This window comes from Lytechinus variegatus, chromosome 13, assembly GCF_018143015.1.
Source record: "Lytechinus variegatus isolate NC3 chromosome 13, Lvar_3.0, whole genome shotgun sequence".
Taxonomy (NCBI): Eukaryota; Metazoa; Echinodermata; class Echinoidea; order Temnopleuroida; family Toxopneustidae; genus Lytechinus; species Lytechinus variegatus.
In genome coordinates this window covers 30,071,524-30,088,419 of record NC_054752.1, presented here as the reverse complement: position 1 = coordinate 30,088,419, position 16,896 = coordinate 30,071,524, and the positions used below count along the sequence as shown (strand labels likewise).

The 16,896-nt window shown below is 35.2% G+C and overlaps 2 protein-coding genes across 2 annotated transcripts in view; both read right to left on the bottom strand.

Annotated features, from left to right (window-relative positions):
* Positions 1-3,877: 3,877 nt before the first annotated feature.
* Positions 3,878-7,549, bottom strand: LOC121426372 (partner of Y14 and mago-like). Its single transcript, XM_041622657.1, has 3 exons — positions 7,435-7,549; positions 5,125-5,218; positions 3,878-4,408 (listed from the first exon to the last, which is right to left on the bottom strand). The coding sequence occupies exons 1-3, from the start codon at positions 7,532-7,534 to the stop codon at positions 3,979-3,981; spliced, it is 624 nt and encodes a 207-aa protein (XP_041478591.1). The 5' UTR covers positions 7,535-7,549; the 3' UTR covers positions 3,878-3,978.
* Positions 7,550-14,165: 6,616 nt separating this feature from the next.
* The window catches only part of LOC121426004 (integrin alpha-9-like), a 44,125-nt gene continuing 41,394 nt past the window's right edge, over positions 14,166-16,896 (bottom strand). Inside the window, exons 24-25 of the mRNA XM_041622133.1 lie at positions 16,598-16,717; positions 14,166-15,488 (exon numbers count right to left, since the gene is read on the bottom strand). Of these exons, the coding sequence (XP_041478067.1) occupies positions 15,339-15,488; positions 16,598-16,717 (270 nt within the window). The 3' untranslated portion in view covers positions 14,166-15,338. The remainder of the gene's footprint in view (positions 15,489-16,597; positions 16,718-16,896) is intronic.

Genomic DNA, 16,896 nt, shown 5'->3' with positions numbered 1-16,896 from the left:
GTGCGTAACTTTACGAACAGCTTTATGAAACACCCACCAGGTGGGTTTAGTGATGGTTTCGAATTATCTGAGAATTTGACCATCTGCAATTATTCCAAGAGGTTCTGTGCTGTGCATAAACTTTGGGTAGCTTTTTGGGGGAAGGGATTAACTGATAAATGAAGTTCCCCCACCGAAAAAAAATTAAATTTCTATATGTAGTTATACGGCAATTTACCTTGTGAATTTCTTGGCATTTTTTACGAGTTTATGCCACTTAAAAAGTAATTTGACCAGCATAAAGTGGTACATGAATATGTATAAATCTTTTTCTTAGGACACAGCAAAAGGAAACTTATTCCCTTTTCCAGAGATTTCCTATTGTCCATGTCCGCAGGTAAAAGATGTAAATATGTTTTACGATTATGTTCAGTAATTATAAAATCTGTTTATTTGTAAAGAGCTGTAATAGTGACAATAAAATATTTTTTAAGAACAGTCTTCAATTTTGAGTTCTCTTTTTTTTTATTCCTCTTCAATGTCACTACTCAGCTCACCCAAACCCCCACTCTACCTCTTCTCTTTCTCTCTCTCTTTCTTCTCGATCTCTCTCTATGCCTCCAATTCACAAAGGTAGTTTTGAAAACCTACAGTTGAATCCATGGTTTATGCAGATTTCCTAAATTACGCTTAATTTACTGCATATTGGGCGCGTGTATAAAAAAAGCCCAATGCTGATGCGCTTTTGTCACAGTGCGCCAAATTGATGCCTGTTACCATGGTTAGATATGCTATTTTATTAATGAGTCCACTGTTTGAAGAGTGTAGTCATAAATTCAAAACAGTTCACTCATAATAAAATCGTACTTAACCATGGCAACAGGCGTCGATTCTGCACACTGACAAAAGCGTGCGTCAACATTGGCCATTTTTTAATTTACGCGGTAAACGAGTAATTTATACAGGAAATCTGCATGAACCATGGGTTCAACCAAGGGTTTTAAAAACCACCTTTGTGAATTTGGGCCTATGAGTCTCCACACTTCTCTCTGATCATTACATAGATCTACCCTTTCCCCAAAAAAAGATAATAGTTAATTAGCAACACAAACATATTTACAGTGTGCATTTTATTTTAGAAAAGGTTTACAGAAACAATAACCATCGTCATAGTGCATCAGAGATACTGCAATACATTATTCGAATTAACTGACTTTGGGGCTGTTTCCCTAAAGAGTAAATTGTGACTTGCAGTTAAAATCAATTAATCACTCTTTAATCCTGGGGGATGTTTCATAAAGCTGTTCGTATTAAAGTTAAGAGCGATTTTAAGAAGGCATGGTGAACCCGTCTTATGCGCAAAATAATCACCAATGAACATTTTAATGGTGGATATCATTTACCCCAAGAAAGGATCACCAGTCGTTCTTAAAGTCACTCTTAACTTACGATCAGCTTTATGAAATAGCCCCCTGTTTGCATGTGGTATTATAATACATCACCATATTGGGATGCTCACTTCATTATACTGCACGTGTTGCTGGATCTCCATTATGACTTAACAATTCACCGCAAGGGTAACATCCCCTGGACCCCGTAACACAAAGTTTATTGCTTGATTAAGTTGATCATAGAGCAGATTTTACAATTGATTTCATTGACAGTTATGTGCCATCAAGCATAGAATTCAACTGCTTAGTCTATTGCTTTGTGTAAAAGGGTCCTATGTAATAGGGTAATCCTGATTCTAACCATGTATTGACGTAAAGAGCAGAGGATAATAATGCTTCTAGGAGACATCTCACTAAATTCATTTACGTAAAGATTTTATCACTGATTTGTGAAATAGCATCAAAACAGTCATTGACACATATAAATTCATCACATGTCCTGTAGGAAAACAAAAATACTGCATATTTAAAGTATACAATAAATAGGATTAATAGATGTTTGCCAAACTACCACCCGGTCAAAGAGTTGCTACTAATTTTTAGAATCCACTATATCTCATAATGATAGCAGCGCTGAATGATAGGGTTCTGGACAATTATTATTGTATACAGGTGTGTCTGGCTTTAGACGTTGAATCTCTTGAGATTTAAGAATCAAGACCACAGAAATTTGTTTGATTTAGGCAAAATTCTACTCCAAACTCTATAGTGGGTATGTGCCACAGAGGGGACCCCCATTTTTACACTCCAATTTCCGTTTCAAGACAAACATTTTTGTCTTATTGAGAAAAAGAATAGAAAAAGCCGCTCCAAAGCATAGCATTTTCTTATTGAGAAAAGAAGAAATCCGCTCAAAAGTTTCGCATATTTTCCGTTACGCCCACATCAATCTGCTACTATGAGCCACAATTTTTGGTGAAAAGCGGCAGCAGAGCACTGTCCGACCATCGCCTCTGCTAGCGCACCCACCACCATGCCGCCGGGCTAGCTGCATGCACGTTCCATAGGGATGCATACGCACTCACAGGCAGGCGACCCATTCCAAGGACCCCATTTTCACAAACATTTGTAGTTCTGAAGCCCATTCCGAGGACCGTCCTTTTTACAAAAGCCCGCTCCAAGGCCCCCGTTTTTTGTCTCGCCAACAGCACATACCTAGTCCTACTACTTTATTGGTCGAGTACCCCCCTCCGGGTTCTACCCCCTCCACTACACCACATTTTCTATGGTTAGCTAGACTCGGCACACATAAGCTGCTACTCTACTAACAACTATGTCAAGAATACATAAATGCAGAATAGAAAATTATTTCTTCAAAAGTCAAAATTAAATTCTATCATTACCATGAATTATTACAGATTATTCTCTAAAAAATGGTAAGATTTGACAACAGAAATACACACTATACACAATAAGAAAAAAAAGACTTGGTCCTCGACCCAGTACACTCAAAACTTAAAGGGGTACTTTAGGATGAAAATAATTACATCTACATGACTAGCGTAAATTCACCCAGCAAAACCTAGTATTCAATAATTTTTTTCTTTTATTATTGGGGAAAATTTTGAAAAAATATAAGTTCATAAGATACAAATATAATAAGAAGAGGTATGACATCATGAGCTTGCTCATTGCATATTCATAAATACATACCGGTAATGGAACTTTTGAAAATCTAAATGATGCAAAAATTTAAGAATGTCATAACTTTATTATTCCTTGTTCCATTTTAATTTTCAAACTTTCAGTGTTTTGGTTGTCCTTATCTGTTTAAATCAACTTATATAACCAGTTCATTGAAAACATATATAGCATAAAGATAATTGAATTTACATGCCGCAATTCCAGTGACCTTGAAGTTTGATCTGTGGCCCCAAAATGTTGAAAGGTCATAGATCAAATATTGAAGGAGATGGGAATTCCATGGCTGGCTCTTCAGGACATTTCTGGGGTGAATTCGTCCTGGCGCCCCCTATAATTTACCATGCCGAGCAGAACCTGAATGATGTGGAATACATGTCATGTGCCACCATGTCTCCTTGATACACACCTCTATCATATCTAATATCATTTTTCTTGATATATATAGGTTATCACCCAGCTCAAAACCCACAATTAGTCAACTGAAAGGAGAAGTTCCATTTAAAGCATGAGACTTTCATACTGTTCTTTTATCTAATATGTGAAGTAGTTGAAGATTACATTTTTTATAAGCTAATAATTTTTCTAAAAATTATTAAAGCATACACAAGTTTTTTTGCTTAATACAGACTGAGAAATATTTCTGTTGACTCATTGTGGATTTTGCAGCTATCTTCTTACCATTTAAAAAATGGTTGTCCTTGGTGAAATTCTTTCATCATGTTTGCTTGACCAACAAGAGGTTTTTTTCAGCAACTGATGGCAAGGTTTTCTCTCAGTCTCTGCAATTTCATTTTTGTCCACAGCCAGGCTATCTATCTTTAGGGTAGGTCAAGGAAGATAGAAAATCTTTCCATTCCTTTATCTGCAAAATTTAACTTCACTCTCAGTCTTTAGATTTTCATCATCATGACCCATCTTCCAGAGAGTCCAGTTCATCTTCAAGTGCTTCTTTTCTAGCAATCTTTTCGAGCTGCTCTTTGGAAGGTTGTGCTACTTCTCCGCTGGCGATCTTGGCTTCCAACTCCTCAATCTGCCTGATTTTCTTCTTAAGGTTCTTAATCCTCTTCTGAGGATCCTGCACGACCGGCGCGGAATCCGCGCCTCCACCCACACTGACCTCCTGGACCCCCTTCCTAAGCTGTTCCACATCACCATTTTGGACTTGTCCCACCTCGTTCTGCTTCTCTTTCCGTTTCTGGCGACGTTTCTCGTTCTTCTTGGCGGCCTTGGTGAGTGCCTTAGATTCTTCTACCTTTGCAGGTGCTGGGTCTTCGTAGACTCCTGGAGGAAGTCTGGGTTTGCTGTTCATCCATTGCTTGCCTTTGCTCTCATACCTGGAAGAGAGAAGCAAAGATTAGAAATCAAGGGAACATTTCTTACAGATAAACACGTAATCATAACTGACAAGCTGGCCTTCACCAACATTCATTGAAAGTCTTCATTTTAATTGAGTGAAAAGCACTGTTTGAAAGCAAGACCCTCTAATTAATCATCTTTTATAAAAACATATGAACAGTTTGGTAGTGAAAGCATGGGGAAAATATTATAAAGTGATGGACATTTTCTTTCTACCTTCTACTAAAAGTTCATTCAATATTTCATTTTTTATTGCACTTTGAAAAGTAATTTACTGGGGCTTCCTGTAAACAGCAGAATCAGAGAAAAAGAGTATAAGGGAATGGGGATGAAATGACTACCAAAATGCTCCAGACAGTTCAGCCGTATTTCTTACAGAAACAGGACCTGTAAATAAAATTACAAATGGTTTCAATACAGAAGCTGATTTGACGTGAAGAAGATTGACAATTTCCTATTTTATTGGAACTGGCAAAAAAATGTTTTGTTTCAAATCTGTGTTTTTAACCATATTTTAATTGATTTGAAACAAAAATTGAAACCACACACTGACACACACAACCACTCCCTTTAAAAAAATATAAGATCCCTATCACAACCTTGCCCTGTGTACGCATTCATTTCCCGATTACACGGGCAAATTTCATGAAGGGGGGTACCTGGCCTTTGCCTCTGAGCTGGAGAGTACACTTACAAAGGAACTTCTTCTTGGGGTATGTATCCAGGTTTTACTCTCCTTGGCTTTCTCCATGTTCCATCGGGCCTTTGGGTTGCTGGCAAGTATTGACCTGAAAGTAGGATAGGGAAAGAACAGATTGTTACAAATTCATTCAAGCAGGATAATTCTTGCTTTTCAATTCCGTATGCGTCAAAATCTGCATATTTCATGCAGATGATGTATATTTTGGCCAATCCCAATTGAATTGATGTATTGTGAAATTTACTTAATCGATTCATGGAATATGAAAATGAATGAATAAATCAATAAATAATAAACAGTCTCAACAGCTAATGAGCTACATTTATTTAAAATCATTTGGGTGTCAGATTTCATGGGGGAGTGCTGGTGTGGAAAGGACTTGCTGACCCTAATCTTAACATAAAAAGCATTGGAGACTTCTTTTTTTTCCTAGTCTATATGAAAAGCATTGGAAGATTCTTTAACTACCAGCCAAAATTCAGACAAGCTTGCAACTGGCCTATCATCATGCATCACGAAATAAAGTGAGATTTGTGTTGGTCATGAATCTTGTGTGGGTGATCAGATAGTGTCAAATAGGCATCCTTCCTGGTAGCACTGGGTATCACAAATCAATGACACAAAATATTTTGACCAAGAAATTACAAACATAACGAACATTCAATTGGTGAATTGTCAGACAACTATCATGACTGTTTCAACTATCATGTTTGAATTTAAATCAATTTTTCAACAGAAAGCAATGTTTCGTGTGCCATCAGGGTGACCAGACGTCCCGTATTTCCCGGGATTGTCCCGTATTTTGCTTCTTTGTCCCGGCGTCCCAACAAACCCTCCCCGGGACGCCTAATTGTCTCGTATTTCAGAATATTGAACAAAATGTATTTAAAAGTGACGAATTTTCAAAATAACCAACAGATGACGAAGTAGAGACAACAATAAAATCGAAATAAACTTTTGCAAGTTCTGCGGTGATTTTCTTGCTAACCCAGTACATCGCAAACGAACTGGCCTCCTGCCACTGTGTGGCAAGCTGTACTAGCTAGGCATGTAGGATCGGAGCAGATTCTCTCCACCAAACATGCCAAAATAATCACAAAATCGGCGGGAAATTTGTATAATTATATTATGGGTTCTCAGATTCCTCTTTTTTCTTTTCTATCATTCTTTCTTCATCCTTCTATTCTTCCTGCTTGCCCGTTTTTGTTCCATCTATCTTTATTTTCTATTTGTCAATTTCCTGATCCTTTCTCTCTCTGTGTTCATTTTTCTTTCTTTCCTCTTTTTATTACCCGTCTTCTTTATCAAATTTCCCTTTTTTATTTCCTTCATTCTTTCTTTCTTTAAACTTTTTTCTTCTCCCCCTCCCTTCCTGTCCTTTTTCTTTTAATTCTTTCTCTTCTTCCATTATGTTTTCACTCCCTTCTTCCTCCCTCTTTCCTCCTTTCTTTCATTCTTTATTTTATTTTTCCTTCTAATTCTTTCCCTTACTCTTTCTCTCCCCCTCCATGAATTTCTTCCTTCCTTCCCTCCTCCCTTACTGTTTTCCTTCTTCGTTTCTTTCAAAGAATGAAGGAAACATTTTTCTTTCCTTCATTCTTTCTTTCCTCCTCCTTTTCTTACTTTTTTTCTTTCTCTCCTTTATTTTGTCTTTAACACATGTATTTTTCTTCCATTCCTTTCTTTCTTTATTCAATTCAAAGAATGACGGAAACTTTTTTCTCTCTTTTATTCTTTCTTTCATCCTTTTATTCTAATTTTCTTTATATTCTTTTTTTTTATATTTTCCTTCATTTTCCCCTTAATTTCGTTCTTTCATTCTTTCGTTCACGGCCTCGATCCCTTCCAATTCTTTATAATTCACAGGTGTAACACTGTGTAGACTTCTTTGTTGATTTATTTTTGTCGATTGTCCCGTATTTCATTTTGTGAAATCTGGTCACCCTGTGTGCCATAGTCATAGATCATGTGCGAGAAAAGAACAATATACAAAGATCTTAAGAATATCTTCAAAACAGCGTCAACGCTACTGTAAACGTTCAGTAATAACTGATATGAAATTTCGCTCTAAACTTGCTTGTAAAAAGCAACCCATCCACCGCCAACATAACACCAAATCGGGTATGTTGGACCACGTTTAAATTAAAAACAACCAATTCAATGATTGAAAATGTGATGATTTACTTACATCATAACAAATGGTCAGATAATGATTGATGGAATAAAAAAACTACTACACCTCGACATTCCAATTTGGTGGTCATCATCACTTCCATTTAGACATAAACAAACGTCAATACTTGCCTGATTCATCCGTTTCAACATTTTCTTTTGCAGCGGACGCCATCATCTCTCCACCATCATCATCCACATAAATTGCAAGTCGGGCGCCATCTACGACCATAATTTCTTTCACTGAATCAGACCATAAAAGTTATTTGTTTTTATCTTTCATCTGAACAGAAAACTTGAGTATTTTGGTTTAATCAATCTTGTCTTCTCAAATATCGCTTCTGCGCCTTTTATTTTATTGGTATATAGGCGCCAGCCTCTCATAGCCAGCAGCACAGACTAAAGGGTCAGTTTACAAAGTACAACATATTATATGAAAATAATTAAAAACAAATCAAATTTGCAATGGTTGACTATCACAAATAAAGATCTAGCAATATATATTCGATGACAAAGAAGCTAAGGAGTAGTAACTTAAGGTAATAAAAAGGAAACGATTAAACACAGGGAGTAGAGAATGGGAGCGAGCGAGAGAAATGAAAGAAAATTAGACATAGAATGAGAAAACAGAGAGGGAGAGAGAGCAAACAAGAAAGGGTTAAAAGAGAAAGGGAGTTAGAATTAGAATAGAGTGAAACCAAGAAAACAAATGACAACTAAAAAGTAAGAAAATTAAACAAATAAATAGATAAATAAATAAAACATCAAAACTATATGCATAGGCACATGATTAGATACCCTATCACGAAATTTTGTTTTCTTAAATTTTGTTTGGGAGGGGGTGTAAGGGGGCTCTATAGCCATACATGAATTTTCTGTCAAGGCTTCTGTTTTTCACCCAGTCTTTCTCTACCAATCTTCTGATGGGAGCATTATCTCTTAATTTTTTGGCATTCTTCATTTCTACCACCCCCTCTCTTTGTCTCTCTCTCTCTTTCTTCTCCCCTCTCTCCCTCTCAATCGCTCTCTCTTTTAAATGATAAGTATGACATTACACATTCATTACACATGGTTTCCTGTATGGGTCAATCATTCTATTCTGTGAAAGATATTATATAGATGCAAGATCATACTTATCTGCATGCATATCAACAAGTAAAGAAAAAGAACAAAACAAAACACCAAGTACAAACAAGTTTTTCCTTTCTTTACTATCAAGAGAGCAAATTTATTTGCATACAAGATGTCTAAAACGTGACAAACTCCATAAAAATAAAATCCTAGTGAGAAAATGATATGGCATCAAATCAAGTCATAATTTGAGGAGGGTATACTCATTGAGTAACAGTATCTCCATTTGGATACACTTTTATGTTCCATGTGAGTAAAAAAAACCCTAAAAATCCCTATTTTAAGGACAAATATGCCATGAACGCATATCATTATATATGGCTTGAAAGAGTATCTTCTCCCAATTAATTTGATATCATATTTATGTGGTATATGTGTTACTGCTTGGATGATCAGTAGGTATTCTTTGCAGTGAATAGCCAGTGATGTAAATTTTAACTTGCGCCAAAATAAGGCATGAATGCAATAAAAGAATGCAAATGTCAATGATGTCATAATCCTACATGAGGTAGTAAACATATTTAGAAATCCCTTTTCAATGAAATCACTTTGAGAATCAATTATAATGTAAATCATTAAAAAGGTGTTTTGAAATAGATGTTAATGTAGGATTACAATATCATTGACATCTGGATTCAATCATTGCAGTAATACCTTACTTTTGCACAAATCAAAATTTACATCACTACAAAGAATACCTCCTGTTCATCCAAGCATTAACACATCCCACATAAATATGCTATCAAATTATTTGGGAGGACATACTCTTTCAGGCCATATATAATAATGATGTCATCATGACATAAGTTTTCCTTAAATTGGGGAGTTGAGAGGTCTCAAGTTTTTTGGGTTTTTTACTCACAAGGTAGTATCTCTCAAATGAAATATGATTAGAAAAAGAAAATGTAATGAAAAAGTAAGATACTATATCCAGAACAGTATGTGCTGCCATTCCTTAATAAAATCCAATTATCTAAAGCTAATCATTACACACCCCAAATTGGCAATGCCATGAAAACAACAAAATCACTGTTGTGAAATGTAGTTTATTCAAGCAAAAGGCATACAACAAAGAAGTGTAATCATCTATCTACTTTTGCCCTATGTTCAGTGAAAAATTGTGATATCCTTGCTAAATTGTTATCAAATATGCAAAGTTGTTAGATTACTTTGAGTCATGTTACTATGGCAACTAAAAAAAATTATATTATGCAATGCAACATTACATAGACATTTGAATTAATGGACAACAAACTCCCCTGTGTCGCAAAATGCTGTAGTTCGCTCTAAATAAGATTTAAAATACATCAAGATCAGCTGTCGATAATGACCACTCGAAATTTGGATTGAAATTAAATGTGAAAGATTTATTTTTCAATCTCAATGGATTAGAATTCAAATCTTTAAAAAATCCTGAGCTTCACTGACTTCTCATAGCTGATCTAGATTTAGAATCTAGAATCCGCACACATCTATGTTGCATCAGGATGTGTTGTCATTTAATAATACATCCTTTTTATAGCGTTTAGTGTGAAAGTAAAGAACTAATAATAATTAGAATTTAGTTTTATTATTTCAACAACGTAGTTGTTATGCATTTAAAAAAAATGCAAATAATCCAACCACACAAACTAATTACCTTCAGTAAGAGATACTATCCCCATGCTTTCAGAGTCTAATTACATCCTGTGGCATATACATATAATCTTGTCTAATAAAGAGAATCACTGGATTAGGAGTCAGGAGATGAGATTATCTTATCCCCATCTAAATGCAAATATCTACAACTTGACACTTCACAAAAACTACACTTTGTCACTTACACGCATAGTAATCTTACATTAAAACAATTTATCAAATCAGTTAACAAACAATTCACATAAATAAGATAGTACATATCTAATTACCAAGACAAATAAATAGGATTTCAAAATTTTTATCATAGTATTGATCTATATAGCATAAAACATTTTCATCTCTCATAAACCATTGGCTTTATGTACAAAATAATCACATTATATCCATATCATGTGCATAAGAAAATTACCTGTATATCAAAACAAAATTTACATCTCTCAATAAGACAAAAATGATGTTCCTAATAAAATGCAGTCAACTTTGCATTATAAAACCGTTCATTTTATAGGCGAAATTCAAGTTGAAATGAGTGTGTTTGTTCTTGGTTATCAATGTAAATATGGTTTTATTGCATTCAAAGCAATTTCTTAAGTTTCAGAACAGATTTAACTTGGAAAATTGAATATATATGATCAGAACAATCACATCATCTGTCATGTGATCCATATTAATAGCATCATATATCAGCAGAATTATGTCTAAAAAGTACCATTGAATCTACAAACCAAGTACATTAATTTCTGATACAAATCATATGCTTAAAATCACAAGGGATGATTTTCACAATTTTTTTTATCATCATTTAAGCATATTTCTACAAACATAGTTACAACATTCCACATATAGGAAGGTTGCAGAAGAACATTTCACTTAAAAACAAAAACCCATTTCATGTCATACTTCTAAGTTTACAAAGTAAATGTATATACAAGCAGAGTAAACTTTGGCACCTTGTTATTAAATGAACTGGTAAGAAGAAATGTGGCATTTAATAAACTAAAAATGTAGTAGTATCGTACTCCTTTTTTAAAGGGGATCAAGCATTTTGAAACACACTGTGAATCTCTAGTCCATAGGAGTGACAAGGTATTTACAACTCTAAGGATGCCTTTATACTAAATTTTCAAATGCAGATCGAGCATGTTAGAAGTTGCAAAATATAGTTCACAGGAGTACTGATAACTCAGCTTTTCCACGTTTTGGCTAAGCCAATCTGCAAGATACTGAGCAATACTCATAACATGCACTTTCTGTGAATTAGACCATCATGTTTCCTTTATACTTACCCAGAAAATATTTTTTTTAGACTGAGTGCCCTTTAAACACACTATTTTGTACATTTTTAGAATGATGTTTAACATGGTGATTACAATATTGGCAAGGACACAAATGTAATTGGATTTCATGCATTGAAAAAAAAATTCTAGCCCAATGATATAAAAGATCTACCTGTTGTTCTTTTACAGAAGAACATCCACTTTGTCACTTTCTTTTGTAACATGAGGCAAAATTCCTACAGCTTTTCAGACTCTAAAGAGGCAAAGTATGCACATACTACTACTACTACAAATAATGATGTATATACCTGTAAACCAATTTAATCAGATATCGATTCAATGTAATAAATAAACATTGAGCACCAATCAGATCTTCATCTATTCCAAAAAATAGAACAGTGTGAAGAGCGTATGTTCAAATAACCTTAGATTTCTGTTGGCCACATGCACATTGGATTGTTGTGTGTAAAATGCATGAAGGGGTGGGTGTGCATGTGTATGTGTGTGGGGGTAATGACACATCTGTATCAATCGGACATGATTATTTACATCTAGGAACTGACCTTTTGTGTCAGCAACCGACCGATCTGACCCAAGGCATGGTTCCAACCACGGATTTCCAGTTTGAATGAGTTGGTTACTACCCCTTGCAGCTGGTTCAGGTTCAAACCACAATACACAGTGAGCATTATCACAATAGCAGCAGTGGGTAGTAATGCCTTATACCTCAGTCACATTTGCTTTATGGCGGCCGTACGGTGGGTCGAATACAGCCCTTTAAATATTTTCTATACCAGCTACATATATGTGGCTTGAATAAGAAATTAATAAAACGGCTGTTTTTGGACTCGCCGTATGGCCGCCGTAGAGCAAATGTGACTATGGTATTACTGCTATGTAAACTGAAATGCTATATTGTGACACACTCACTTTTCATCAAACAAGGAGAAAGCCCCTTTTTGAAACTAGCCCTTCAACAAAACATTGACATGTACTAACTAAATAGGTAAGAGCAGCAGAATGTACTTGCAGAAGGAATGATGCAGAGCAAGAAAAACACACTTAACAATAAACAAGTACCCATGTACATATAAAAAAAAATATCCAACAGTTACCAATTGATTATAACCATAGCTTTGAAAGGGTAGTTTTAACTCACTTACCACTAAGTTTTATGCCAACTTAGTTTTTATATTCAGACAGAGTGCAGAGAAGCATATCATAAATGAGGTGGGCTTAAATCCCACCGCTGCCACAAAAATTACAGTTTCTATACAGATATACAATAGAAAATTGCTGATGAATTGATGGGGAAGGGGTCACATCCCACCGCTGCCACAAAAAGTAAAGTTTCCGTAGTTATAGCATGGTGGAAAATGTTATGATCATGGGCTTGCCTTGCAACTCTGAAAATAAAATGGACACTTTAGCAAGCTTATCTTATCACATCAGCAAATATTGCAAGAATGATATTTTGTATAAGCTTACAACCTAAAATTGAACTAGAAATTTAATTTGTCATGGGGACGAATTAGGTGATCTGTCTGTGATTCTCATAATCACAACCATGATCATGATCTAATGCAGACAAACATGATCATCATTATGAAAAGTGAACTTTTATTACGATCAGAACATGTTAAATACTCTTGAAGACGGGAAATGAGAAACTTCTGTAAAAAGGTGCAGGGGATGCACATGATAAATGTGTTATGACCAAAAGGATAAAAAATAAATAAAAAGTAAAATCTTCAAGTGGGTTTCAAACTAGGGACCCTCGCTTTTTTAAGGTAGATGCAGTATCGATTCGACCACAATATTTCTCATACACCTACAAGGCAAAGAATGAAACAAAATCTCAAACTGACTTTTGCAAGTGCATTACCTTAATGGCGTGGATAGTTGACACTTGACCTGAACTTGATATGATGTACATGTTTGATTTTTGAGAAATGATAATAGATAGGATTTATAATTTGATTTCACAAAATGGCGCCTAGATGACGTCATGATGATTATTTGAGATTGAACTTGTTTCATACACATCGCATGATAGGTCCAAATAAATGAAAAAAAAATTGTTGAAAACTGATAAACGAGTTATGGAGATTTTGTGGGAATAAGAAAAGGGTGGAATGAGAAAATAAATAATAATACAAATAAATTAAGAAATAAAAAAGAAAACTTATAGAAACATAAAAGGTGATCCGTCAACAGACAGATAACCTAACAAGTGCCATTAACATATTGTCCTCATTTGTAGTAAGTCACTGACAACCAGTGAAAAAATACCAGCATATATCAAACTAATTAAAAAGTCTTTGGTGAGAATAAGTTTGATGTGTAAATTTGTACAATAATTTTCAACCCAGTACTATCCAGCTAACAACCTTGTAGTGACACCTTTTAGCAATTGCTACATATACAAAATGGACATTTTAAATGCAAAGTCTCTATTCTAGCAGTCCATATTATAAATATAAACATTATGCTATCAACTGCAGGGAAAGGTTCTAGTTACATTTCCTTAATATATGTCATGTATGGGCATGCATACATACATACATACATACCAGGACCGCTACTCTATATATCGTCGGCCTTATGCCAAAAGGGCCTTAACCCGATTTTAGGGGTTCTGAATATTTTATAATAAATTTAACACATTTCATGTAAAACTTAATAACTTAACACGTATATCGAAATTGGCTTCAAAAGCAAAAAAACGACCACAAACTTTTGATTATTAGAGAGGCGAAAACCTTTATAAACGCCATTATCTCGGAATGGCCAAAAGCAGTTAAGGCCCTTTTGGCATAAGGCCGACGATATGCACATAAAATCAGGGGTGTTTCATAAAGTTATTTGCAAGTTACGCACAACTTCAAGCATGACTAGTAACCTGAGCTTTTGCTTAATGAAATACATTAAATACTTCTGGTTTCAACAAAACAAGACATGAATTTCCTATAACCCTTGAAATGTTAACAATTAATAAAACTTTGCATTCTGATGCTTACTCATGACAAAAAATCTACGAACATCAGAATTCTGTTCTCTTAATGATCTGTATAGTTTGATTGCTTTTTTATTGAATGAAACACGCAATTAAAAAATCAAATAACTGATGAGAAACAAAAATTAAAACTCTGACTTTGATAGCAACAAAGTTCAAGTTACTAGTCATGCATAAAGTGTAAATAGATTATCTACAAGTTAATGAAATACCACTAATTATGATGAAATGTTAATATATTTCACAACTGCAAATGATTGCATAAAATGTTCCAAATGTTCTCAATATCTATCAAATATCTAAATCTTTTAATGGAACTTGGAAGAGTTCTTTGCTGGTTCAATCATTAGATGATGTCAATTTCTTTTCCTTTTAATCAAGTAATTATATTATTGTTCACATTAAGGCACTTTAACTTAAATATCATTCATTTTCTCCACCGCAAGTAGAGTACTACAGGAAGCTTTCCAAATCCCTCGTATTTGCTTAAGGAAAACTTGAGGGGTTATAAAGGAAAATTGGGATTCCGGCTGAAAAGCGATCTTAGCAATACCATGGACCTTTGCCCATCACAACATCGTTCTTTCTAAATCCCTTGTTGTTTTGGCTAAACACAACTTGGAAGAGTACATAAGACAGGAGGCTGGGTGCGATTCCAGCTGAAAGCTGCGGCTAAACATAGCATAGAACTTTGCGCATCACAACAGCTTTCTAGATCCCTTGTTGTTTTTGCCTATATACACACAACTTGGACGACTACAAAAGAAAAGACGCTGGGTGGGATTCTAGCTGATAGCGGCTACCAAACGTGGCACAGACCTTTGTTCAGGTACAAAAAAGAGGTGCTTTTTAAACAAACAGCACCAGCAGACAACACAGGGGATCTTTCAGTAGACAGAAAAGAGCTAGCATCCATGTGAAAGTCTCTCTTATATTGCAAGTTTTGGAAGATCCTGAAGACTGGAATAGGAATGTTACTCTTTGGCTGCCAGTCCTTTCATCATTGGTAAATCAGAGCCGTCTAGTTCGCCGGTAGGGTCTACTGGAGGTTTGATGGGCATCGGGGCGGCACCATCTGCTTCTTCTTCCCAGTCCTTGCGAGTCTTTCTCTTGAAGAAGCCACACTGAATGGTTGGAGGAACACAAAAAAATGGATTATAACATTCAGTGGGAACATAATAAAAAAATGACAAGCTAAAAACATTGAAGCAAGGTTTGATTTATACTTCAATGAAGTCAAGACTGACCACAGAGTGCAACACACATGAGAGTAACAATTCCTTATCATCTTTGCAAAAATTGGTATTGTCATCTTTATTATCATTATCTGACTAATCATCACCACTATCATCATCAACATCATCAGCAGTTGAATCATCATTATCTCCATCATTACTATCATCACCATCACTATCATAAACATCATCATCATCATCATCATTATCATCATCATCATCATCATCACCATCACCATCATCATCACAATCATCATCATCATCATCATTATCATCATCATCATCATTATTCTCATTTCTATCATCCTAATTATTATCACTATGCATGGTTTAAAGTTCAGAGTTAGAATTGGCTTTGGTGTCAGTTGCCAGAATCAGACTTCTAAATAAAGTTTGAAACATAGTGTTTGGTTTAGAAAAGTGAAACCAATCTTGATGTTCACAGCTCAACACTAAGAAACATCAATCCTACCATCAGCATCATTTCAAACTAGGTGCTAATAAGGTGTTAGACGATGGCCTCTTTCTGACACGAACACCATCTTTTAAGTTCAGTGCTGATGCAATGAAAATTATCTTTCAACATTATCATCATCATAACACCAGCACCCTTACAAGTTGGGTGCTGGTGCAGTGTCAGATGATGTTGTTGTCCAGACACATCATCTTTTAACATCATCATTATCATTGTAACACTTAGACCATTTCAAGTCTGGTGCTGCTGATGCAGTGTCAGATGATGGTGTTGCCCTGACACCATTATCATCACTCAACATTATAATTATCAATGTAACACTAACACCATTTCAAATTGTTTGCTGCAGGAGCAGTGTTAGATGATGATGGTGCCCAACACCAACATCATAATTATCATTGTAAAACCAGCACCATTTCAAATTGTATGCTGAAAGTGGAGTGCTAGATGATGGTGGTGCCCATTAACACCAGTGCCACCTTCCGACGTAACATTTGAAATCATCATCACAATCATTCATTACCTTCCATAATAAGAGTATGAGGACGATGAGTAGAATGAGACCAGCAAGTATACTGACGATGATTATCCAGACGGGTAATTCACCAGCACCTTTCATTTCGGTGTAAAGCTTGATTGGAAGCTAATGTATAGTGAACAAACAAAAAAATATCATCATTAGAACAACCTGGCAGCCTAAATTCTAGAAAACTTGATTTTCCCAATTTCTGCATTTAACAAATAACCCACACAATTCGCATGGAGGCATTAGAAAAATATTCTTTCCATATGCAAAAAAGGTGGGGATTTGAACAAAATCAA